The sequence below is a fragment of the Muscardinus avellanarius genome, assembly GCF_963383645.1.
Source record: "Muscardinus avellanarius genome assembly, chromosome: 15".
NCBI classification, from domain to species: domain Eukaryota; kingdom Metazoa; phylum Chordata; class Mammalia; order Rodentia; family Gliridae; genus Muscardinus; species Muscardinus avellanarius.
The window spans coordinates 20,087,314-20,104,770 of NC_137801.1; the positions used below are offsets into that span (position 1 = coordinate 20,087,314).

At 44.8% G+C, this 17,457-nt stretch overlaps 1 protein-coding gene across 1 annotated transcript in view; it reads right to left on the minus strand.

Annotated features, from left to right (window-relative positions):
• DTNB (dystrobrevin beta) overlaps positions 1-17,387 on the minus strand; it is a gene marked incomplete at both ends in the record, with an annotated part of 203,282 nt that extends 185,895 nt beyond the window's left edge. The window contains 3 exons of the mRNA XM_080711332.1: positions 5,069-5,282; positions 9,872-9,952; positions 17,321-17,387. Coding sequence (XP_080567458.1) covers positions 5,069-5,282; positions 9,872-9,952; positions 17,321-17,387 — 362 coding nt within the window. The remainder of the gene's footprint in view (positions 1-5,068; positions 5,283-9,871; positions 9,953-17,320) is intronic.
• Between the last annotated feature and the right edge of the window lie 70 nt (positions 17,388-17,457).

Genomic DNA, 17,457 nt, shown 5'->3' on the forward strand with positions numbered 1-17,457 from the left:
CGTGGAGGAAAAACAGCCCGGAAAAGCTTTGTTAGCTCTTGGTGTGAGCAGAAAGGACCAGGCCCATCAGACCACCGAGGAGTGTGGGCTTAATGCGAGGCCATGGGGAACCTTTGGAGGTTTCTGAGGAGAACAGCGTCTTCTTCAGATTAATGTGGAGGTGAGGCACTGAATGGACCAGAAGGTTCCACAAAGTCACCCACCAGGGCTGCTTCTCCCATCAGTTTTAAACAACAGCAACACACTCAGAAAAAGCCCTCAGTACATATGCACATGCATACAACATACATACGTGAGGGATAAACACAAGAGAACAAAAAGGAGTATCTCAAATATTAGCCGTCAAACCCTTGCAGGCCTGCCCATTTTGAGACCAGGAAAATTTATGTGTGGAATCTAGCACAAATAATGACTTCTCCTTAGAGAAAAGCTACAAAATACACAGTAAGTCAAGGACGAGTTCAAGTTCACTCCTCTCAGTCCCCGTGTGAGTCAGCTGTGGCTGAGCACGCAGACCTCAGCAGGGGCACAGTCGCACGTCACAGACCCCGCCTGCAGCCACCATGCTGGGGAGGAGGTGCAGGCCCTGGGCTCCACGCCCCAATCCTCAGGCAGCTCCTTTTCTCCATTTTGTACAGGTCCCCCCCACTTAGAATTTCACTGTTTTAAAAATATTCAAGACCCTTAGCTCTTTCTGTAATATTTCCTGGGAACTTCCTAAAAGAACTGTGATCAGTCTTTTAAGAGTTAAATGTGGCCGGGCGTGGTGGCGCACGCCTGTAATCCCCATCCCCACGCTTTGGAGGCTGAGATAGGAGGATCGCGCTGGTTCAGAGCCAGCCTCGCTGGCTTAAGAGACCCTGTTTCCAAATTTAAAAAAAAAAAAAAATAGGTCTGGGAGTGTAGCCCGGAAGTAGAAGGGCTTCCAGTAACCCCAGTACCACCAAAAAAAAAAAAGAGTCAAATGTGCTGGGCGTGGTGGTGCATGCTTGTAATCCCCGAGCTTGGGAGGCGGAGACAGGAGGATCGCACAGGTTGGAAGCCAGCTGCGCTGGCTTAAGAGACCCTGTTTCCAAATAAAAATAGGTCTGGGAGTGTAGCCCAGAGGTATAAGAGTCTCCAGGAACCCCAGTACCACCAAAAAAATAAAAAAGAGTTAAATGTGCTACTATATTGGAAAATTTTCCTATTCAGCACAAATACTCTAATTTTATTTGGGCTGACTTTTTTTGTCATCTTAAGTACTTGTGCCGGGCGTGGTGGCGCATGCTTGTAATCCCCGCGCTTGGGAGGCAGAGACAGGAGGACCGCGCAGGTTCAAAGCCAGCCTCAGCTACTCAGTGAGGCTCTCGGCAACTTAGTGAGACCCTGTTTCCAAATAAAATGTAAAATAGGTCTGGGAGTACAGCTCAAAGGTAGAAAGCCCCTGGGTTCCACTCCCAGTGCCACCAAAAAGAAATAATAACAACAATAGACATAGTTATTGTGTTCTACATAATAAACAGTAGCATGGCTCCAGATGAAAGACAAATGAACAGAAAGGAAGCCTGATAAAACTCTTCTAAAAGGAGAGAAATTTTTAAAAGCTGAGCCATATATGAAAGATATTGATAAGACGGAAATAGATATGCTAACAGTCAGAAAAAGAAAACCCAATTTCAGATCTAAGGAAGTGAGTGGACAGTGAGGCCATGTCACCACGTGCTCTGGTGTGCCTGAGGAGCCTAGCGGTGACCGCCATGGCCGCCTCCCTCAGATCCAATCTAACCGTGCCCCACTGTGAGCGTGTGTGGTCAGGGCAGCAACTCAGCTCCCCTCTGCTCTGGGGACACGTGCTCACTGGCCAGGGCTGAAGACGTCACACCTTGCTCACCTGGCCCAAGCGCATGGTTCTAGAGGAAAGGCTCAGGTTCTTCTGTGTGATGCTGGGAAAACCCGGCCCTCTGCTGCCTCGGCTTGAAGGAAACACATGCAGTGCCCACAGGCAAGCATCGTTTGAAGTCAGTGTTAAGGACGAAGCTGATATGAGCAGAAGGCAGAGGCAGAAGCTCTTTGAGAAGATGAAGCCGGAGCCCCAGTGCGTAAGACAGGGCTGGCCTGCCTCTGGCCTCCTGTTACTGAAAAGGCCCAGGGCGTCCATTTCTCCTCCTCACAGTTGAAGACTAAGCTGCACTGAAGCCGAAAACAGAGAGTGGAAGTGGAAGCCCTAGAGCGTGGGGCTGGCTCACTGCAGAGGCGGGCCTCCTCTCCCTGGCGCTGGGAGCTGGAAGTACCTGGACTGGCTAAGGCCCCTGGTGCTGTGCACTGGGCCAGATAGCAGGGTGGCCAGTGCAGCTGTACTGGGGACCGAGGTGAGGGAAGAGGAACATCGATGTTTCTGCTCCCTGCGGTCCTCACTAAGGTGGTAACACACGGATGTTTGTAACTGTTCTCTGTACTTTCAGTGTTTTTATTTCTTAAAATCTTGAAACACGGGCCAAGTATGGTGGCGCACGCTTGTAATCCCAGCATTCGGGAGGTGGACACTGGAGGATCTGGTTTGCAGACAGCCTCAGTTACTTAGCGAGGCCCTTCACAACTCAGTGAGACCCTGTTTCAAAAATAAGAAGACTAAAAAATAGGGCCGGGGGTGTAGCTAGGAGATACAATGTCCCTGGGTTCCATTCTCAGTACAATAAAAAAAAAAAAATTTAAATCTTCAGGAAATACTGCTTAAGAAAGAAAATCCTACACCCCATTTGTTACAGTGGTTTTTAGGGTCTCGTTATCTATTGTAATAATCATAAACCATGTGGCAAAAAAAAAACTGACTACAAATTTGGAAGAGAGAAAAGATTAAATTATTTTGCCTTTAAATTTTAACCTTGAGGAATTACGAAACACAAACCCTGAAAAGCTCAGGCAGAATGCACAGGCGCTCCGCGCGCACAGGCGCTCACAGGGACCTGAGCTCAAGCCTAAGGAACTGATCGGCCAGGCAATTACAAGACTAATATGTGAACTACTTAACAAAATGCACTGGTTTTCAGAAACAAAACTCTGATAACCAGAGCCTCTGTTTTTCCCAGCACAAGAAAGTCAATTTAAAATTTCTAGAGGGTAAGTAAGTTCTTAGCACATACAGATTGCAAGGAAGACAGTTAGATAAGAGTCTTACAGGCAGAGTCCAGTTGCGCACGCACTGACCTGAAAACCACCAGCCTCACCACCAGCAGCGCTCACTCCTCCTCCCCCAACTCGCGCGCCGCTTTCCGCACTTGCTCAGGTTCATCTGATTTATTCCCTGGTATTTCTTCTTCTGTGTCTCTTTCCATACATGTCTAGCTTTCTTTGACTACGTCCCAGGATATCTGTATACCTTCTGCTTCTAGGTTTGCTCTTCTCATTCTTTATTTTTTTTTAACGTGCTGGGAATTCAACCCAGAGGCATTCTACCTCCAAGCTACACCCCAGCCCTATTTTGTTTATTTTTAAAAAAATGGGGTCTCACTCAGTTGCTGAGGCTGGCCTCACACCCTGAGATCCTCCCATTTCAGCCTCCCAAGTACTAGAGTTGTGTGGCATCATGTCTGATTCCATTCTTTTTTTTTTTTTTCTTTTTGGTAGTACTGGGATTTCTGGAAGCCCTTCCACCTCCGGGCTACACTCCAGACCTATTTTATATTTTTATTAACTTGGAAACAGGGTCTCTTAAACACAGCTGGCTTCGAACCTGTGCAATCCTCCTGTCTCAGCCTCCCAAGCGCGGGGATTACAAGTGTGTGCCACCACGCCCGGCGTATCTGTTTACTTTATAATGTGCTTTTATTGTACGTTATAGTCTCACATCATAATGTAAATCATATTGATAATGGCATGCATGCACACGGCACTTGGTCCCCTTCCCAATGTAGAATACTGAGAATGATGCTGGACTATTCACATCTGTACGCATAGTCGGTGATAGCATTCCATCAGTGAACCTCAGCCCCCCCACCTCCCCTTAGACCACCTCCCTGGCTCCACTGGCGTTTCTCCTCCGTTGTCTGGATCCCTCCGCCATCCCAGTTACTCCCCAGCTTCTGCATATTAGAGAAAACATGGGACCCTCCGCTTTCCGTGACTGGCTAATCTCACTTAACAATGTTCTCCAGCTCCTTCCATTTTCTGGCAAATGACATAATTTTTTTCTTTATTGCTGAGTAGAATTCCATTGTGTGTGTTTCTCATAATTTTGTAATCCATTCATCTGTTGAGGGACACCTAGGTTGGTTCCATACTTTGGCTATTGTGAATTGTGCTGCTACGAACACAGGTATGCATCTATTATATAATATAGTTCTCTGGTTTCAACCCCTTTGGAAAGACGCCCAGGAGTGGTATAGCTGGATCATATGTGGATCCATTCCCGGTTTTCAAAGGACTCTCCACACTGATCTCCATGGCGGCTGAACTAGTTTGCAGTCCCACCAACAGTGTAGAAGATTTCAAAAAAATTTAAATAGGTTCCTACACATCTATAAAAAGAAAATAAGATATTTGAGTCCAAAGGCATTTGATGTTACAAGGTAAGGAAAAGTTGTCAACTAGAAAGCCTCGTAATCCACCTATAACTTACGATCTATTTCACTGGAGAGAGAACAGCTATATTGAGGTACCTACAATTTTACTACACAGTATGCCACAAGTGTTGTGATCCTCCATGATATTACAGAGCTTAGTATGTGACAGGCTCCAGGACAGTGAGGTGTGTGTGTGTGTGTGTGTGTGTGTGTGTGTGTGTGTGTGTGTGAACCCAGGGGCAGACTACCTCCGAGCTATACCCCAGCCCTTTTTTGTTAGTTTGTTTCTTTTGAAACAGGGTCTGCTTGGTAGCTAGCCTCACTACGCTGATGAGGCTGTCCTTGAACCTGAAATCTTCCTGTCTCGGCCTCCACACGCTGAGATCGCAGACATGCGCCACCACTCCCAGCAAACAAGTTCCCTTTTAACTGCGATTCCAGGCTGACAACCCGACACAAGGCACAAGGGAGAAGAGTGACCCGGTGACAGGTTTCCTCAAGCTGAGGTGAGCGTGTGAGGTACTCGCCTGTCATATGCAGCGATCATGAAGTTGAGCAGGAGGCTGATGGACTGCTCCACGCTGATCTGGTGAGTCGAAGGAAGGCGCTTGTTCAACTGGTAGTAGATGGATGAGATGACGGTCTCGAGGCGGGACACGCTGATCTCGGTAGTATGGTCCAGTGTATTAAGGCCACTGTCTCGGAAGGCTTCAATCATGTTCCAGATATCAACAAGATGAACTAAAACACGAAGAAAATGGGCTGTCAACATTTTTTTTTTCTTTCTTTCTTTCTTTCTTTTTTTCTTTTTTTGTGGCATTGAGGATTGAACCCAAGGGCATTCTACCGCTGAGTATACCCCCAGCCTTATTTTTTGTTCTTTATTCTTTATTCTGAATCAGGGTCTCATAAAGTTGTAGAGGGCCTCACTAAGTAGCTGAGGCTGCCTGGGAACCTGCGATCCTCCTGTCTCTGCCTTCCAAGGACCAGGGTTACAAGCATGCACCACCACACCTGGCTCAATAATTTTAAAATATTATACCACCTTCCTAATTTTTGTACGTTTAAATTTAGCAACTGGTTTTTTAAATTTAAAATAAAGAAACTTTCTGGCCAACAGTGAGAAAAATATTTTCTGACAGAGCAGAGACTGTTAGTCCCAAGGAAGTGGTGTGCCCGGCCTCCGAAGCAGTGACCTGCATCAAGAACAGCCCGCTCCTGGGGTCCTGCAGCTGTGCTAGGAACTTGCTACACCATCTCAAGTCACCTCATTTTATTACTCAGCCTAACAACCTCAGCCACAATTGCAACTCAAACTTTACTCTCTGTGGCCCTAAAGAGAGAGCTACATTTCCATTAGTAAAACACTAATATGCCTCACAGACTACTCACACCTCTGAATGATTTGAACCTAAAGTAAATTTATTTCCTGCCTCTTTTCATTGTTAGTTAGGAAGTTGCTTTTAAAATTTTTATTTCCAGCAATTAGGTAACTAGAAGCCTGGATCTACCTTCCGCTTGAAAATAGCTAAAAATCCTAGAAGAGAGCCGGGTGCAGTGGCGCACGCTTGTAATCCCCGCGCTTGGGAGGCGGAGACAGGAGGATCGCACAGGTTCGAAGCCAGCCTCAGCTACTTAGTGAGGCTCTCAGCAACTTAAGTGAGACCCTGTTTCCAAATAAAATATAAAAATTGGTCTGGGAGTAGAGCCCGGAGGTAGAAAGCCTCTGGGTTCTACTTCCAGTACCACACACACAAAAAAATAATAATAATAATAAATAAATAAATAAATATCCTAGAAGAAAAATTTTTAAATCATCTTCAGTGCACTTATGACTCAGGAGAAAAGTAAGCAACACTCAACTAGACAGTAAAGAGACGTTTCCTTGAAAGAACAATAGTTAAATGACACAAGATGTCATCGACAAAGGAAGCAGAGGACTGCAACTCCTAACGGAAAGAAAGGCGAAGCAGCTTTATCTATAACAGAAACTTGCTCCTCTCAACAGATACAGAAAAAACATCTGACAAAACCAATCACACTCTCTTAACAAATATACCACAAACTAGGAGCAGAAGGGGTCTCCCTCAACCTGGCCCAGGGCATCTTCAAAACTAGACGGCAAATGCTATCTTCAGTGGGAGGACGCAATGCTCTCCCCTCAAGAACGGGAGCAAGATACCTGAAGTAGAAGCAGCCAACGGAAAAGGAGATACGCTGCATTTTATTAAAACTTAAACTTCTGTATTTTAAAAGGTAATGCTGAGAAAGGGAAAAGAAAGAAAGAAAATGTTTATAAATCATGTGTCAACAAAGGTCTAAGATCCAGAACACTAAAAACCCTCTCATCTCCACAAAAAAAGACAACCAATCTAAAAATGGAGAAACAACTTAAGTAAATATTTATCCAGAGATGTACAGATGCCAAGAAGTACTCACTAGTGAAATATTAAGAGCCTCTGCTCTGCTCCTGCAAATGAGAGAAGGCCACCCACCATCACTGTTTCTACCACACCTGCGGCCTGACCAACAGAAACACGAGGGTAAGGTAACAATCAGTACCACAGACAGAGAAATATAATGATCATTAATCAGAAGTGACACAACACACGCCAAGAGAATCCTGACACTTCAACAGACAAATTACTAAAATAAACATGTGGGTCTAGAACAACTGCTAGTCGATAGGTCATCATGTACAAGATGCTGTATTCTTACAAGTCAGTAACAGTAAACATCTCAAACACTATAGTCGTGTCATAAGCAACAAAGATCTAAGAACAAATTCAATGAAGGATGTGCAGGTCTCTACAAAGAAATCTATGCATAAGGTTGGCAGAAATCAAAGACCTAAATAAATGGAGGACGGGTTATCATGTTCACTGGAGAAAATCCCAGTATTGGAAATTTGCCAGTTCTCTCCAAATTGATCTACAGAATTTTTTTAACTCCCAATAAAATCACAGCAGGACTCTACATTAAAGAGGTGAATTATAGCCAGGCATGGTGGCACACGCTTGTAATCCCAGTACTTGGGAGGCTGAGACAGGAGGATCTTGCAGTTTCGAAGCCAGCCTCTGCTATTTAGTGAGGCTCTCAGCAACCTAGTGAGAACTGTTTCCAAATAAAATATATATTTAAAAAATAGGTCTAGGAGTATAGCCTGGAAGTAGAATTCTCCTCTGCCATCCCCAGTGCCACAAAGAAAGGAGAAAGGAGAAAGGAGAAAGAAGAAGGAAGAAAGAAGAAAGAAGAAAGGGAAGAAAGGGAGGAAGGGAGGAAGGGAGGAAGGAAGGGTAAAAAATAGTGCTGGGGGTGTAGCTTGGAGGTAGATTGCCCCTGGGTTCCATCTGTAAGAGGTAAATTATTTGTAAATTATGCTTGAGAAATAAAGAAGAAAAACCCAGCAGAGTTCTGTGTTCTACTTTGTTCCTAAGGGTTTTCTTTGTTCTTGTCAGTTCGCACATACATACACATATCCAAATATGTAAAAAAAAGAAAGTTTCACAAAACACTATTTATTTTTACCATATAAACAGCATACTGGTCATTTCTTTTTCTTTTGTATTACATATTTTAAATTATGGCTTTAAATTACAGCTCACCAAGATTTCATAAAGCATTAATGGGTCACAACCCATAATTTGAAAAACAATGCTTTGGGAATTCACTAAAGAAACATGATTTTGATCTAGGATAGCAAAATAAGCTCTTTAGAGAGAGAATTTTAAGATAGAATTTACAGGGCAAAGTCTGGTAGAAGTTATCAGATATAAAGTGACGTGCCCAAGGCATTTGGTTTATAATAATGGCAAAATAAAGTTTAAACTGAGATTTTTGATTCTTAGGTTAATGTTATTTTCATTATATAAAATCATTTTTCAACCAGGCGTGGTGGCGCACACTTGTAATCCCAGTGTTTGGGAGGCTGAGACAGGAGGATCGCACAGGTTTGAAGCCAGCCTCAGCTACTTAGTGAGGCTCTCTGCAGCTTGGTGAGACCCTGTTTCCAAATAAAATATAAAATAGGTCTGGGAGTATAACCCGGAGGTAGAAAGCCTCTGGGTTCCACTCCTAGTACCACACACACACAAAAAAAAAAAAAAAAAAAAAAAAAAAAAAAAACCAGTTTTCATAGCTGGATGTGGTTGCACAGATCTGTAATCCTAGTACTTGGGAGGCTGAGACAAAAGGATGACAGGTTCAAAGCCAGCCTCAGAAACTTAGACCCTATTTCAAGATAGAAAAATAAAAGACTGTGGGTATAGCTTGAAGGTAGAATGCTCCTGAGTTCAATTCCCAGTACCACACACAAAAAGAAAAAATTTCATTTTTCATTAGTATACACTTTTTTACATACATAAACATACACACCAGAGAAGTACAGTAGCAATTCATAAGTTAATATTCATAGAAATTTTTAAAAATATACACACATATATACATGCACTGTTTTATAATCCACATGATAGCAATTACTTTTTTTTTTTTTTTTTTTTTTTTTTTTGAGGTACTGGAGATGGAACCCAGGGGCATTCTACCTCCAACCTACACTCTAAGCCCTATGTTTTTTTTCTTTATTTTGAAACAGGGTCTCAATGAGTTGCAAAGAGCCTCACAAGTAGCTGAGGCTGTCCGCCAATCGCAATCCTCCTGTCTCAGCCACCCAAATGCTGGGATTACAAGTCTGAGCCACCACACCCGGCTAGCAATTACTTACTGAAAGGTTGATTTATGTTATATCAAGTTTAATCATGAAAATTACCTCTTATACTTTTATCAAGTTTTTCTTTTCCTGCAGAAACTGATAAGTTATATTAATTTTGTATAAAACATTTTACTAATATTAGCAACAAGGAGAAATCTATTCTGCAACCTAAAGAACATTACTAGGCCAAGCGTGGTGACACACACTTGAAATCGGTATGTGGGAGGCTGAGAAAGGAGGATCATAGGTTCGAAGCCAGCCTCAGCAATGCAGCGAGACCCTGTTTCCAAATAAAAAAATAAAGTGGGTCTGAGGATGTGGCCCAGAGGTAGGCGGCCACTGGGTTACATCCCTAATACCGCACGCACGCACGCACGCATGCACGCACACACATTACTATCATGTCAGCCTCAAAACTGGTTACATTATAGTTTGTTGAACATTTTGGGAGTAAAAGAAGTAAAATGACAATTTCTTCCCATTATAAAGTTTATATTCTGATAAATACTTAAGAAAAAAATCAGTTAACACGATGATATGTCTAAAAGATACTTTTATAATAAAAAGTTTTATAATAATCAGTCTTATCTGCCCATCTGAGACATGAGAAGAAATGACTTACGATTGCATCGTTTTTGTACAAATCGTAATTTGCAGGCTGTTCTGTAAGTTGACAATCGTATGACATCAAAATTCTGTGCACCTGAAAAAAGGGCAAATAAAAATATTCAACAGGGTGTACCATTTCTTTTTTAACTTTTAGAGAATTTATTGCCTAACACCAATACAACAAACAGTCGACAGGGGCGCCCCCTTGGCTGAATTACGTAGTGCCAACCATCTACCTGTGATTTTCGGCCCTGCTACACATGGCAAGAAGGTCCTCCGGATGTCTTCATTCATGATAACAGAATGGCTCCAGCAGTTTCAAGCCTCATTCTTTGGGTCAGAAAGTCCGCATTTGTAAAAGATGACTCTCCTAAATTATGACCATTCGTTCTATTTAGCAGAGACCTGGGGAACCTCTACACGGTCTTTTTTCTTTTTTAATTTCGTGCATTGTAATTATGCATCATATTGGGTTTGGCATTTCACTAGGAAGTGTGGTTCCATGGTGTTGCCACAGTATTCCACAATCGCCTAGGCCTTTGGAGACAACAGGAGTGAGGAGGAAGGGTGAGCAAACGTGTGCCTTCCGCACGCTCCCGCCTGCCAGGACTCTGCCAGTGTTGGGCCTACATCACGCCCTCTGCTAGGCTAAGAAGACTCCTCCAGGAGGAACGCTGAGTGTTTGTTAATTACCTACACCACAGGAAAGGAGAGCGGGGTGGTAGAGGAGAAACCCAGGCCTAGAGTCACCCCAGCCGGGCCACAGACTAGAGCACGGCTGCTGACAGGCTGATAGGCTGCGCTTCTTCCGTGTCCTCCAGAGTAACTGAGGGAAGGCTCCTTGTTGAAGGGTGTGGGAGCCTGTACTTTTCTAAAAACAGCCACAATGGCATTTCCAGAGCAGTAGTTTATGTGAAGTGCTCCCTACCAAGAATGAAATATTATTTCCCTCCATTTGAATTTGAAGAGGATATTGTTGACTGCCTCAATGATGAGAGCTCTGCAGATAGGGGACAGACACAGGACGGCTTGCCCTGCCCTCATTCCCTCGGCACGCCTGCCCTGGGCACCCAGCACCATGTTGCAGGGGAGGAGCTGACGGGGAGAGGTTCACAGGCGGAGGAACAGAGCCCGTCCACCAAAGAGGCTGTCGCCCGCCACACGGGAAAGTGAGGCTGCAGATGACTCTGCCCAGGCCCTGGCGCCACCGGAGGCCTCAGTCGGCAAGAAGCAAAGGCAAGCAGTGGGAGCCGGATCTGATCTAAGTTCAGACCCACAAAACGCACACACAGGAACAGTTGTCTGAAGGTAACATAGTCATGTAACCAGAACAGAGACCAAAGTTTCATCAGTATATAAGTCACACTTAGTTCACTTGGGATTCGCTGTAAACGAAGTCTCCTTGAATTTTAAGGTCACTTTAGTATCTTTGGCCCCCGATGCGAGTTTCTTATTTCATCTATTCTGTTTTTGTAACATTTGAAAGCAACTTTTCACTCTGTAAGGGAAAAGTGAACTGGCACAAATGATCCCCTACCAGTATTAACGGGCACCTCTCAGTTCTACCTATTTCACAATATAGAAGCGGAAAAGGGAAGGACTTTCCAGGGTTTTGGTGAAAGTAATGTTTATTGATCAAAAGTAAAATATTTCTTTTTGAATTGCTTCAATCAACCTTTACCTTGATGCCGTGATTAAAATTATTCTTCCATCACCTGGATCTAACAAAATGTCTATCCTTTTATCCATTTATTATATGGTCCTGCTTTCTTTTTTTTTTATTGTTGTTTGGAGAACTGGGGATTGAACTCAGGGACATTCTGAGTTACACTCCCAGGTTTTTGTTTGTTTGTTTTTGTTTTTACTTTGATGTATTGATTTAGTATACTATATTTATTTACTTGGTATTATATTTATTATTTTACCTGCTTGACCTTACTAAAGCGCAAGCATCATGGATAAAGTCAGAACTGGGCGTGGCTGTGCTTGGGAGGCTGAGACAGAAGATCACAAGTTAAGGCCAGCGTCGGCAACTTAACGAGACTCTCAGCTACTTGGTGAGACCCTGTTTAAAAATAAAATATAAAATAGGGCTGGGGATGTGGTTGGCAGTAGAATGTCCCTGAGTTCAATCCCTGGTGCCACAAAAATAAACAAACACGAGTAAATTCAGTGACTATATTTTGTTCTACTCCTTAACCCTACTGCCCAGAACAGTGCCCAGGCCACATTCTCAATCAAAGTGCTACAAATTGAACGGAAAAGACGCCTGTGCTGAGTCCTGACGGGCAGGCAGGGCAGCCTGCCAGGTGAAGGTGGAGGCAATGGTGTCAGTGGAGGCAGAAAGATGTGAGATGCATGCTCGCCTGCAGGAGGCCAAGACAGCAGCGCTGGGAAATGCGCGCACGGTGCTGGAATCCGGTCTGAAGTGTCCCCCAAGGCCCATGTGTTTGAGGCCTGGTCCCCAGCTTGGCCCTCCTAGAAGGTGGGGCCACCCAGGAGGCCTTCCAGTCACGGGTGTGCCCTTGAGGGGACGGGGGACTCATAGCTGGGGGGTCCCAGCCATGAGCTGGCAGCTTTGCCCCACCACACACGCCCCTGCACAGGCCCAGAAGCCATGAAACCTTCAAGGCCAATGAAACCTTCAAAGCTATGAGCCAAAACACACCTTTTCTCTTTATAAGCTGACTGTTTCAGGGAACCTTAAGGTAATGAAAAGCTGAGTCACACACAGGCATGTGGCTCGATCTGGCAAAGGCATGTTTTGGGCTGGGACCTTCTCGGGACTGTGATGAGGAACACCAAAGGGCAAACAGGTAGCACAGATTTATACGGTTCTAGCAGCGCATAAATAGCAGGTTTGAGAGGGCCAAGAGCGGAAGAGGAATCAGAAGTGTATTGCTTTTGTTCAGAAAAGTAGCAATAACAACAACAAAACAGAGCACGGTTAATCACACTTACTGCTCATTCTGTCAGGCAGTGTACAGAGTGCTTTATTTGAACTCTTACACTTAACCTTCACAATAGTTCTATGAAGTCAAGTTACTATTATGTTTTATGGATGAGCAAACTGAGGCAGAGAGAATGAAGTAACTCGCCTCAGGTGAGATGAACAGCAAGAAAGCCCAGACCCGCAGCCGGCCACCTCACTGCAAGAGCCTGGACTCACTCGGAGCCTCAGGGGCCCGAGAACAACAGGATCAAGCCTCGCCTCCCAGAGACGCGGGAGGGTGAGACAGGTAGACCACAAGTCTCAGGCCAGCTTAAGCAATTTAGCCATACTCTGTCTCTAAATAAAAAATAATATGGGCTGGGAGGTGGGCCTGGTGGTACACATCTGTAATTCCAGTACCTGGGAGGCTGAAACAGGAGGATCACAGGTTCAAGGCCATTCTCAGCAATTTAGAACAACCCTATTTCAAAATCAAATATGGCTGGGGGTCTAGTTCAGATTTAGAATACCCCTGGGTTCAAGCTCCAGTACTAAAGTAAGGAGGGGCTAGGAATGTAGGTCACTGCTGGAGCAATCCTCAGTACTAGAAACAATTTTAAGACTCATTTATAAGCTTAATTCATCAGTACTTTGTGATTTCTTTGGAGGTAGAAGGTGATATGGAAGAGGCTGGCTCAGATGACCAGCAGTTAGAGACTCTGAACCACAGACGTCCTTAGGTTCACCCAGGCACTGCCCAGACCCTGCCAACGCCCCTTCTCTACCATCTCTACTAGTCACACAACTGTACTTGACAGACCAACACAGACCCCGGTGGAGCCCAACTCTGCCTCCCATAACTACAGCTCTAGACTATGCTGAGAGTTGAAATGGCCTCCAGGAATTTATCTACTGGTCTTTCTACTACAATATGCAGAACGCTAGAATCCCTCAAGGGCCTCAGGGCTATCCCAGGCTGGGCTTCTGCTCCCCTCTCCTGCTTCAACCGTGCGATACCAATTTTGTAATGCGCTTATGTTGAGGGTCCTATTAAGATTTCATTGGAAAAAGATGAATGCTTCTAAGGGTTTCATGTTCACTGGTCCAGATCAAAAATCCTATATCAGAGCAAAGGAATCTGAGGTCTGAGAGTGTGAGCTGCCAAGGTCACAAAGGCAAAGCAACCCTTCAAACACTAGAAAACACCCCTTCCGTTTTGCCATCTTCTAAGGCTTTTGTTTTCCTCCTTGTTCTCTTTTGTACACGTTCTAAAATATACATAATTTTTGGTTGAGAAGGGCATTTTCAATTTATACATATGTCACTTTGCAGGGGAGTAAGGCCAGATGGAAGGGTCAGCCGGAGAGCAGGACAGTCCTGCAGGGCAGAAGCCCTTCACAAAGGAGGGAGCCTGCCTGCCAGGAAGGAGCGGGCAGGGCAGCGAAGTGCGGGGGGCAGTCGGGTGAGTCTGGGACGGGAGGTGCTGAGGGCAGGGGCCGCTGGAGCAGTCGGGAGCCGTGCTGTGTTTGTGCCTGGTCTGGACCAGGACTCGGTCATGAGTGAGCAGGAGTCCCCCACGCATGGTCTCCCAGTGCGCCGAGGCCTGGCTGCTGCCCAGCAGGGTGCCCACGTGACACTCCCCCGCCATCCCCTCCAGTGAGCCGGGGACGGAAGGCGGCCTCCCTGCAATGGAAGTTGCTAGAATCCTCCTGCTCCGTCTGACAGCTTTCACTTCTCCACACAGCCTCTCTCCTGCCCCAGCTTAATTGATGTCCATGTTGCTGCCCCTTCAGTGCCCACCTGGAAGCCCTAAACCTTCTAGTGCCTTCTATTCCACCTGCGGAACTTCTTCCGTGGCTCATGGCCAGCTTGCCCAGAGGGGCTTCCCAGAGCTGGCTGGGTTCTTACACCACAGCCTGCAATTCCAAGGACAGTGTCAAAACATGCATAAGCGCAGCCTCATACTTCAGGAAACCATCTTCTCTGCTGTGTTCTACACTCATCCGCTCAGAGAGTCAGACTTCTTATAAGTTTGTTTTGTCTCTCAGACTCATACAAATGGCAGGATGTGCTGGGCATCTGTTTCAGAGTTCTTGGACAGTGACAAATGTTGGACAGCCCAGCATCATGCTGTCCTGTTAGAATTCTGGTCCAAGCTGGGCGTGGTGGCGCACTCTTGCAATCTCAGTACTTGGGAGGCTGAGACAAGAGGATGGCAGGCTCGTGGCCAGCCTCAGTTACTTAGTGAGGCCCTCTGCAACTTAGCGAGACCCTGCTTCAAAATAAAGAATAATAGCCAGGCGTGGTGGCGCACGCTTGTAATCCCCGCGCTTGGGAGGCAGAGACAGGAGGATCGCGCAGGTTCGAAGCCAGCCGCACGCACTGGCTTAGGAGACCCTGTTTCCAAATAAAAAATGTAAAAAAAGTAGGTCTGGGAGTGTAGCCCGGAGGTAGAAGGGCTTCCAGGAACCCCAGTACCACCACCAAAAAAGAAAGAAAGAAAGAAAGAAAGAAAGAAAGAAAGAAAGAAAGAATAATATAGGGGTGGGGAATATAGTCCAGAGGTAGACTGCCCCTGGGTTCCATCCCCAGAACCACCATACATACATATTTATTGTATATGTATACGTGTGTGTGTGTGTGTGTGTGTGTGTGTGTGTAATAAGTAGAATGCTTGCCAGCCAGAATGCACAGAGGACCTTTCCTTGATGGTGTGCCATTTCATTTCTTTCTTTCTTGCCGTACAATTATACATCACAATGAGGTTCCGTGTGACGGACACACACATGCACAGAGCACTTACTGTTTCCCCCCAGGCCCCGCCCTACTTCCTCCCTTCACCATACACACCAAAACTGGTACCCACAACTTCATGTATAAATTTAGGACTGTTTGACCTGTTTCCTTCTAATTTCCCCTTTTACCAACACACCTCTCTCCCCAAATCCTCATAGCATTTCCCGTGTGTGTGTGTGTGTGTGTGTGTGTGTGTGTGTGTGTGCGATTTACTGGGGATTAAGCCCAAGGGTGTTCCACATACAACCTACACCCCATCCCTTTTCTTCCTTTTTTTTTTTTTTTAAAGGGATCTCGCTAGCTGGGCGTGGTGGCGCACACTTGTAATCCCCGCACTTGGGAGGCGGAGACAGGAGGATCGCGCAGGTTCGAAGCCAGCCTCAGCTACTGAGTGAGGCTCTCAGCAACTTAGTGAGACCCTGTTTCCAAATAAAATATAAAATAGGTCTGGGAGTATAGCCCGGAGGTAGAAAGCCTCTGGGTTCCACCCCCAGTACCACCAGAAAATAAATAAATAAATAAATAAATAAATAAATAAATAAATAAATAAATAAAATAAAGGGATCTCGCTGTGTTGCTGAGGCTGGTCTTGAACCTGTGATCCTCCTTTCTCAGCCTCCCAAGTACTGGGATTACAGGTGTGCGCCACCACATCCAGTTTAAAGCCCTTTTTGTTTCTCAATTTCTATCTTCCACATATGAGTGAAAACATATGGCCCTTCACTTTCTGTGCCTGGCTAATCTCATTTATTTCCATTCATTTTCCTACAAATGTCACAATTCTGTACTTTATGACCGAATAAAATTCTACTGTGTGTGATTTGTTTTTGTGCAAGGGCATGATTTCCTTCCTGGGACCTGTGGTGCACACCTGTAACCCCAGTGACTTGGGAGACTGATACATGAATATCCCAAGTTTGAGACCAGCCTAGGCAATGTAGTGAGACCCTGTCACAAAATAAAGAATGAAAGGGCTGCAGATACAGCTCAGTGATAGGAAGCTCTGGGTTCAGTCCCTGGTACAACAAATAAATACACTTTTTTAAAAGATTATTTTGAATTGGATAGTACCATTCGTTCTTTTTCGTTTTCTCAACAGCTCTAGCTATTCATCGTCTCTGCTTCAGGATTGATATCCAGGGGACCATCATCTATACAATGTGTTCATTATTAACTACTTATCACCACCAGCAAGCTCATGGTAACAACTTAGTTACAGAAGAGGTCTAAATTGACTGGTGTGGCTGGGCATGTTGGTGCATGCTTATAATCCCCATACCTGGAAGGCTGAGACAGGAGGCTCACAGGTTCCGGGATAGTCTTAGCAAGTACTGAGATTCTCACCAACCTAGCAAGACTGTTTCAAAATAAAAATTTTAAAAATAGAGCTGGGGGTATAACTCAGAGGTAGAATGCCTCTGAGTTCAATCTCTATTACCAAATAAATAAATAAATTGACTGGTGTGACTTAAATCACAGGTATTACAGATAAGATTTCTACCATATTATTTATGACCTTGCTTAAGAATGTAATGCAAATCAATTCAATTAAAATAGATGTTCTGGCTTGGGATCTTCCAAATATATGATTCTTGAACCCCCATTCTTCCCTTTCTAAAGCTTGTAAACATAAAATTTCTAACTGATTAAAGCTATGACTTGATCGTAAAAAAAATAAATAAATAAACTCCCCACACACACAGGAACAAAATCCCAGGAGCACTGGAGACTCACGCATTTCTATGAACAGCTGCCTCTTCTCTGCCATGGTCTTCCGCTTGTGCCCACCTTCCTCAATCATCCTGGAGAGAAAGAAAGGCACAATAAACCACCCAATGATTTGACAATTCAGCCAAGTGGGTATCGTTCTG